This window comes from Gossypium hirsutum, chromosome D13 (genome assembly GCF_007990345.1).
Source record: "Gossypium hirsutum isolate 1008001.06 chromosome D13, Gossypium_hirsutum_v2.1, whole genome shotgun sequence".
Lineage (NCBI taxonomy): Eukaryota > Viridiplantae > Streptophyta > Magnoliopsida > Malvales > Malvaceae > Gossypium > Gossypium hirsutum.
Genome location: NC_053449.1, coordinates 38,210,748 through 38,220,270, shown reverse-complemented (window position 1 = coordinate 38,220,270; position 9,523 = coordinate 38,210,748). Strand labels below are relative to the sequence as shown.

At 29.3% G+C, this 9,523-nt stretch overlaps 1 protein-coding gene across 1 annotated transcript; it reads left to right on the top strand.

Annotated features, from left to right (window-relative positions):
- The first annotated feature begins 2,058 nt into the window (after nucleotides 1–2,058).
- Nucleotides 2,059–3,998, top strand: LOC107918855 (formin-like protein 11). Its single transcript, XM_016848436.2, has 4 exons — nucleotides 2,059–2,407; nucleotides 2,482–2,669; nucleotides 2,752–2,987; nucleotides 3,070–3,998. Exons 1-4 carry the CDS (start codon nucleotides 2,373–2,375, stop codon nucleotides 3,805–3,807), a joined length of 1,197 nt encoding a protein of 398 aa, XP_016703925.2. The 5' UTR covers nucleotides 2,059–2,372; the 3' UTR covers nucleotides 3,808–3,998.
- Nucleotides 3,999–9,523: the final 5,525 nt, after the last annotated feature.

The following is a 9,523-nucleotide window of genomic DNA, read 5'->3' as shown; positions in this document are numbered from 1 at the left end:
GTAAAGAAAACAATGGCTACCTACGATCAATCTTGCATGTGGAGCGATGAAAATGCTTGTGAAAGTGACTTATTACTACTCTGTAACCAAAATGCTATTAGCTTCCCATAATGCAGCATTCAAGATCTAGCTTTTGCATGGCTTTAGTTTCATGTTTATGTTATTTAGACTTGATATACATATATTTGGTTTTTCTTTCAAAAATTTTATACATATCTTTATATTTATATATAAATATATTTCGGGTATAAATACATTTTTAAAGAATCAAAATAACTTGGATGAAAAAACATGCAATCCAAACCATTCCCTCAGGAGAAAGGACAGGAGCATTTTCTCTTTCTCTTCAGCTTTCATTAATGGAGGTTGGGGCAAAGTTATGCTATCAAGTTTAGGCAAGTCCAACAAAATAGGACCCACATAGACATATTAGTACAGTCATAGATTTTTAGGAAAGCTTTGTTTAAATGCTAAGACCGTGATTTTTGAACAGTGATGGATTATCTAAAACCCTGAACAAAAATGATGAGTTGCATGAGCAGTAAAGGCCAGAAATTATGTCAGCTTTCTTCTAATAGGAAGCATATCGGGAAAAAGGTTGCACATACTAAAAAGAAGAAAGTTAACCTTTGCGGTGTTTTCTAAAAGGCAAATCTGAAAATTCAAAGGTTGCTAAAGTTTCTTTCTTTTCTTTTTTATTCAAGTTAATCTTTGAATTTGATCATATTAGAAATTGAACTTAACAATTGTTCCTAAATTTCTTGTATTAGAAATATTCAAGCCTGAAATGCGAATAATTGTTAAGCTTAAAGATTAACTTAAATAAAAAATACATTTTCGACCAAAAAGGCAATTTCTCAAATACATTTAAAACTTAAAACTATTTTGCAGGATAATTTATTGGATTCTAACAAGTATGTTTCAATTTAAAGAAGAAGAAAAAAAAGGAACTACATGGGTGAAGTCGTGAAGATATGAAGAGTTGAGAATGTTCAGTAACAACAGCAATTGCCAGTTTCAGGGGTTCCTTGGAGTAGCAATAAAGACTTATGAAGGACCAAATCCACCAAAATTACTTTTTTTTCTAGAAAAAAAAAAGATTTATAAGCAGAAAGCTTGATTGCTGTTTTTGATGATCTCAAGGTGAAAATCATGGGGTATGGTTCTCAAATTCATCCCATGATTTTCGTCACATTCTTATTCATATCATTACAAAGATCCCACATTTTGGTTGCTGAGGGTCTATTACTGGATAAAGCAGTGGACTTCAGAGTTCATGGCTTACAACAATTATTCTTCATGGACGAAACTGTGGGGAATAACAACCAAGTTGAGAATGTTTCAGGACAAGATGACAAGTTTACCAAGAGAAGAGTTCCATTAACTGGTGTTGCAAACTGTTTCCCACCATCTCCATCACCAAACATTCGAGCTGAGGCTTCAGTTCCAGCACCGCCAAAGGTGGCCCATTTCCACCCACCGCCGCCTCAATCAACCACCAGGCCGCCACCTCAAATAACCCACAAAGGAAATGCAGATAAAAGAATAGTTGGAAGAATTCTGGTTCCACTTCTGGTGTCTGCAGGAGCTGCATTTTTAGCTTGTGTTCTTGGGCTCTGCTGCTTTTGTGCCAAAACCAGCAAGAATAAAAGAAAGGGAAGAATCAGAGGCAAATCAAAGTATAAGAGTGCTCAAAGTTCATCAAGCAAGGTGATGTTAAATCCTGGTTCAGATCTCTTTTATCTTGATACATTGGTGGACTTAGAGCAGCAATCTATTTGTTTGAAACAAAGCACTGAAACTGAGAAAATATCATCAAATTATAGCACTCTAAATCATGGATTCGATAAAATGGAGGAATCAAACAAAGAAGTTGCTATACTACAATCTCAAAACGCTAGCAGTTCTTCAACAAGAGAAATAACGCCGATTCATGAAGATGGACAATCAGAAAGATATGATGGAAATTGCTCACTTTCTGATAAAAGAATTCCCATGGAATGTCCTTCATCTGATGATGAATCTTTTCATTCTTTTGTTGATCCACATTCCCCGCCACCGCCCCACCACCTCCACCACCACCACCACTGCCCCCAGTAGTTGGTGTCCGTCCTTCAAATTCTTCTTTGTCTGCCACTAAAGCAAGACACAAAGCTTCAAGTTCTTCTACATTGCTCAATGTAACACCTGCAAGGAATTCAGATTCATCTACAGGATCAAATGTAAACCCGAGTGATATCCCATATTCACCTCAAACACCTTCAAATTCTTTGCCAAGTCCTCCTGGTATTCCTCTGGGAAAAGATGGGTCTCCATTGCCAAAATTGAAGCCACTTCACTGGGACAAAGTAAAAGCTGCACCAGACCGCTCTATGGTTTGGGACAAGCTGAGGTCAAGCTCATTCGAGTAAGTTATTCCGTGTTCTTTTTGTGAACTTAATTTCTTAATCTTAGAATTAGCTTTAATCCGACACACAACAGATTAGATGAGGAGACGATTGAATCGCTTTTCGGATACAATATACAAAATCCAATTAAGAATGATGAAACAAAAAGCAAAACTCCTCCAAGCAAGCATGTTCTTGAGCCTAAGAGATTGCAGAACATAACAATTCTCTTAAAAGCTCTGAATGTGACACCTGAGCAAGCTTACAATGCATTAATGAAAGGTATAGCTCTTAAGTCTTCTTTCAATCTACAACCCCCTTTCTTTTTCCTTTTACACTTTCTCCATAAATTGGTGAAAAGCAGGAAATGGTTTGGTTTTACAACAATTAGAAGCATTAGTGAAAATGGTACCCACCAAGGAAGAAGAGGCAAAGCTTTATAGCTACAATGGAGATATCAATGAATTGGGGTATGCTGAGAAGTTCATTAAAGCACTTCTAAGCATTCCATTCGCTTTCCTTCGAGCTGAAGCCATGCTTTTCCGAGAAACTTTTGAAGATGAAGTAATTCACCTTAAAAACTCATTTTCTATGCTGGAGGTAAGTATCAATCTGTATTTGATATAAGCTCTTCTCTCTATATATGTATATATGTTCTGTGATATCTCTTTTTTCATACTAGGAAGCCTGCAAGGAACTAAGATCAAGCAGGCTCTTCTTGAAGTTACTTGAAGCAGTGCTAAAAACAGGCAATAGAATGAATGTTGGAACAATTAGAGGAGGTGCTACAGCATTCAAGCTTGATACCCTCCTTAAGCTTGCAGATGTTAAAGGAACTGATGGGAAGACTACTTTGCTCCATTTCGTCGTCCAAGAGATTATTCGATCCAAAGGAATAAGAGTGTCTGATACTGATACCATTACGGGAAAGATGAATGAAAGCAACAAAAGCCAAACAGCAGAAGAAAAAGAAGAAGATTACAAAAGAAGGGGACTGGATCTTGTTTCTGGTTTAAGTACTGAACTCTACCATGTGAAGAAAACAGCTACAATTGACCTTGATGTTCTTGCAACTTCTGTCTCAAACTTATCAAATGGCAAAGATAAAGTTAAAAATCTAGTTATGGAGGAGCTATCAAGAGATGAAAAAAATGAGGATTTCATTCGTTCAATGAATTCTTTTCTGGACTATGCTGAGAATAATATAAAAGAACTACAAGAAGATGAACATAGAGTACTATTACATGTGAGAGAAATTGCAGAGTATTTCCATGGAGATGTGAGGAAACTAGAAGAAGCTAATCCACTTGGGATATTTCTGGTGGTAAGAGACTTCCTGGGAATGTTAGATTATGTTTGTAAAGAGCTTAGAAACTCCAAAACCCCAAGCAGTCCAAGCCCTTTGGCTCCATTTCTATAGATTACTGAATATTTTGCGTGGTGTGTTAATAAATTTTGAACATTTGCACAAACTGTAACTTAAAAGATTGTACTTTCTTGGTGTATTTTCTCTAGAGTTTTACATTAAAATGTCAGCCGAGGCCGATTGTTAAGTTGTTTTGGATTAAGGTTTTGTTGAGTTGAATTGAATTAGTGGCAATTTGTTTTTGCATAAACTGTTTTTACGATAACGATGATATCATGAGAAGAATTATTATAATTTTGTATATTAAATTATCAATTGTTCTACAACAAACCATTTTTAACGAGTGAGATTAGACCTGTGGATTATCTTATTTTAAATAGCCTTCATGTTCATAGGGTGAGGCCCTCACCCTAATCTCTCCAATTTTTATTATAATATAATTTTTAAAATTAAAACATTTAAATTATATTTTCTAAAAGATTGAAATAAATGAGTGGTTATCTTCTTCACTTTTGGTAAATAAAAATATTTTTTTTTTCTTATAATAGAAAGATGAAAAATAAAATAAATAAATTCATACATGGATTCGAACTAAGGATATTGTGTTGAGAATAACTTATATTAGGATCATCCTAAAAATCATAGTTTTTAGATACTAATAAAATAGTACCACATTACTCATCTATATCTAATATCTTCTTCAACTTAATTTAACTTTAATAAAATTACTAAAAATAATTAATTTTTTAAAATTATAAACAAACATCTTTTCTTTTCTTTTTTACAAATTTTAATCATTTTTAATTTTTTTTCCAGATGTTGATATTTTTTTATTTTTGTGCAACCAATTTTAAAAAATAATAATTACTAGGCAATTGATTTTAAATTCTTTTCTATTTCATATTATACATTTTAAAAGTAAATATTGTATTGAATACAGATTCGTGTAATTTTTAAAGTTTCTATGTCATCTGATTTTTTTATTTTAATTACTTTTTTTTAAATAGTGTTGGAGAGTAAATTGAATATGGATGGGTATATAATAATAACAATTTTGTCTTTAAAATTTAATGATGTGGAAAAATTTTATTGGTACTTAAAAATCATACTTTTTAGGATGATCCTAATATAAGTTATTTTGTTGATTAAGTCTTAGCTCAATTGGCATGTGCATTGTTGCTAATGCAGAAGGACATGAGTTTGAGTGGGTTGAAGTGCATTATTCTCTTATTTATGAGTTGGGGAGAAACTATAGGTAGTTTTAAATAATAATAATATAAATTATTCCCTTTTGTGGTTATATAAGTTTAAACTAGAGTGAATTCATTTAAAATTAAAAATAATGAAAATATTGTTTTATTTTCATATATTTCCACTTTTATTTTTTAAAATAATTTTAAAAATTTTTAATCAAACACATTTTCTTTAATATTTTCCTTTGGTGAACGATATTTTCTATTTTTTAAGAAAATGAAAAGAAAATTAACTTTAAGAAAACGAAAACAAAATTAACTTAGGTTACCTGAAACCAAACAATATCTTTTGAATAGCATTTAAGAAAAAAAATTTGTGTAAAGAAATAAACATATTTTTATCTTAACATAATTTCTCAAAATATTTAAATATTAATGAAAATTTTTAAATTATAATATTTTAATATCTTAAATATAAATTCCAGTTTTATGTATTTATTAGATAAGGGTGGACCTTGAAGAAATAACTTTTTTGTTAATAAAATTTCAATTTTAACATTTAATTCATGAAATTGATCAATTTTTAACTTGGTTTTGGAGTTTTATTATTGCACACTAGTTCTAAATTTGAATCTTGTCAAAAAAAATTTAGCCATTTTTAATATAACAATATGACTCTAGGAGAGTATCCCATGCAATCAATTGGTTTTTATAAAAACAATCTATAAAAGTTATAGGAAATATATAATAATTCAAGAAACCGAACTTTATAAAATTTATTAAGGAAATTCTAAACAGTTCTAAAATTTCTAAATATTATAAAAAAATTAAGATTTTTAAATTATTTTTTTGAAATTATAAAAATAAAAAATTATTAAAAATGTATATTCTAAATCAACTTGGACAACTGCTCATCCAACTTCATCCCATCAAATTTTAAAAAATCTAAAAATTGAGAATTTATTTTGAAATTTTAAAAAACATAAAAATATTTAAAAAGTCGCATCCAAAATGAACTTGAACAATTGGATATCTAGTCCAAATGGACTCGGACGCCATTTGTACAGATTTATTCTAGATGTATATTTTTTAATATTTGTTATAATTTTACGAAGTTTAAGAGATGACTTGATAGTTTAAGAGAGTGTCACATCATCACCTTTTAGCGGTGTTAAAAAGAACTACACTATTTGAATGAACCCAAGTTCAAGGGCTAAATTGGGAGAAGTTGCGAAATTCATAAACTAAGATCCTATTTGATAAAGTCTTGAAAAAAAAAATTCAATCAATTGAAAATTGATATTTTAGCAACTTAATATTTTTTTTATGTTTGATAACCTAGATGAAATTTACTAGATGTAATTTTTTTCACAAAAAAAGTGTTGGAAAATGATAAGTAGATAGGGACTTACTTATCACTTAATAGAAAATAAATTTTATTTTATTTTATTTTATTTTATTCAATTTCATTTAAAATTATATTATCATTTTTCAAACAATCTAATTATAATTCCTATTTAAAATCTACACTTAATTTTTTAGTACATATTCTTTTACACTTATTTTTCAACACTTAATTTCTTTTAATTTATCAAATATAGCCTAAATATTACTTTATCCCCATAAAATTAGAACTTTTTGTATTATTTAATAGTTAATTTTAAAAACCAATAAACTTATAAATTTTAACTAAAAACATATCAAAATTATTTAATCAGGCTTAAAAAAAATTTTAAACCCTTTTATGAATGAAAATTTAAAAACTTAAACTCATTATGTGGATAAAAAAAGGTAAATTACACCTAAGGTCACTGAACTATCAATAAGTTTACTTTTTGGTCACTTAACTTCAAAAAGTTACAAAATGGTCATTGAACTATTCGAAAGTTTTCATTTAAGTCGCTGAACAAGTCGAAAGTTTTTATTTAAGTCATTGGGTTGTTAATTTTTTTTAAAAAAAGTTATTTGGGTTTGACAATCAATGTGACGATTCAATGATCAAGCGAACTTCAAGTGACGATTCAATGATCAAGATCCAAGTTGGTTTGACAATCAATGTCTAAGATCGGAGAAGAAAGTTGTTTGGGTTTTGGTTCCCAGATTCATGACTTTCAAAGTTATTTCATGAAAAAAAATTGAACTATAAAAGAGAAAGGAAATGAGAGCTTTTGATTGGTATAAGTGATGAGAACAAAAAAAGGTTATTCAACAACAATTTTAACAACCCAATGACTTAAATGAAAACTTTCGAATAGTTCAGTGACCATTTTGTAACCTTTTGAATTGAGTGACCAAAACGTGAACTTATTAATAGTTTAGTAACCTTGAGTGTAGTTTACCCTAAAAAAAACCTTATAAAAAAGGCTTAAATTGGTACCTAAACTATACTTTTTTTCCCATCTTGATAGCTATTTTTTTTTGTCATAAGTGATATCTAAACTACTTTTTTTTCTCAAGTTGCTACGCCCATTAGTCAAACCATTAATTTTATTTATTTTTTAAAAAAGGCTTGACCTATAAATTAGTACCTAAGGGTCTCTTTGATTCACTGAAAATAGCTTCCGGAAAATTATTTTTGGAAATTAGTGTGCATTTTTAGAAAACATGATATGTTTTGGTGTTTGATTGAGTTTGTGTAAAACATTTTCCGCTGTTTGGTAAATTTCCTAAAAAAAAAATTCGAAAATGGTTTTGTTGTGAAATAAACAAAACATAAATATTTTCGCATTTAAAAAATATTTATTTCCATTAATTATTTTATAAAACCAAATTTGAGTATTTGTAAATCAATAAATAACATTAATAGACAAAAATAATTTGGTGACAGTTTGTCAGTCTATTATAAAAACATTGAAATATTATTTCCATAATTTTCTATAAAATTGATCGGATGTTTATAAACATTTAATATCTTAAACCTCAAATTCTTTAGCAATTTTCCTTAGCAATTTCATAATGCATTAACAATGCAATTTTTTTAAGTGCCCATCACTTTAATTTCCTTAATTAAGATTGTAATTCTTATAAATTTATAAGTTCTTAATTGTTTTTTTTTCCTCTTCATAAAACCAAGCAACAAATATGTCCAAGCCAGTTCTCATATAAAGCATACAAAGCATAAATAAAATAATCTAATCACATAGTTAAAATACTCAATTATAATGAGAAATGCCACTAGAATTCTTAGGTGAACAAATCCTAAAAGCTTACAACAAAGCTCAAAAGAAGTTCCAAAACCTAAATATCCCATAAATAAAATAGAATGCATGAGACGATATTATAATAGATCCAAAAGATGTTTAAAATCCAAATCTTTAGCATAAACATTTTTGAAAACCCATAATGAAAGTCATCTAACCTTGAAAGAACTTTTCAAGACAAATTTCCCTAAGGTTCTTAGTTTTAGCCAAGATTACTTTGGTTTGTTACTCATAATCAAAAGCATTAGAAAGAGTTCATCGACAAATCCCTCAATTGACATTACTTCTCCAAAAAAATGTGATAGGATAATTTTATCCTCATTAAACTTTTTAATGGCATTAGAAATCTGATAAAGTTGTTATGTCATAGGTCGAATGTTCTCATCATCGACACTTTCTTGCATACTTTTCCTTTTACACTTTTATCCTCCAATGGATGAAGAAGCTTTTGTTCTAACCTCTTCATTTTTTTTCTACCTCAAAGTTCATAAAAATATCATTAGCATCATCCAAACCTATATCAACAAATGTTTTAGCAAAGCTTTTTGTTGCCATGTCTTTCCCAACCATTAAATCCATCTCATCATAATGCTCATTTTTTTTGTAACAACCCGATTTTAGTCTGTTTTAGAAAATTTAGTTCAAAGTTGAATTTCATAGATCGAGTCGCTCAAAAAGTTTAAATCAAGAAATTAATGAGTTGTATAAGGGATTAGCAAATAGAATCGAATAGTAATTAAGTATATTAAGTTGTTTTATAAATAGTATAGGGACTTAATTGGAAAGCAAGGTTAATGGGGGAATTTGATTAAAAGATATTTAAAAAGGGCCTTAATAAGTAAGTAGACTAACGAAGATGTAGGATAATGTTAATGATTCAGAATGTCATCATTCTCCACTAAGTAACAATTAAACATGTTTATTTAATTATTATATGGATTAATTGAGTTAATGGAATGTTAATTACTTATATATTTTCCTTAGTGGGAGAGATCATCTTCTCTATCTTTCCCAAACCGAAACAAAAAGGAAGAAAAGAAAAGAAAACTTAGCTAATTTTCCTTTATTATCGTGAGTTTAATTGAGTAAGTTGCTTGTTCTTATAAATATTTAGTAGATTATTAGTATATGCTAGTAGATAATTACAACCTAAGCCATGAATTTAGAAATTTTTTAGTTGAATTAGATGAAACATTGATAAAAAGCTTGAGAATGTTTGGGTTTAAAGATGTAGGTTCAAGCAAGCTAGCATGAATTAAGTTTATGGTAGAAAAAGTTAATATCATTGTAGAATGTGTCAAAATAAGCTTAAGTTAAGCTTAAATTCGTATAGTTAATTTTATGTTATTAGAGACCAAATTGAAAAAACTTGAAAGT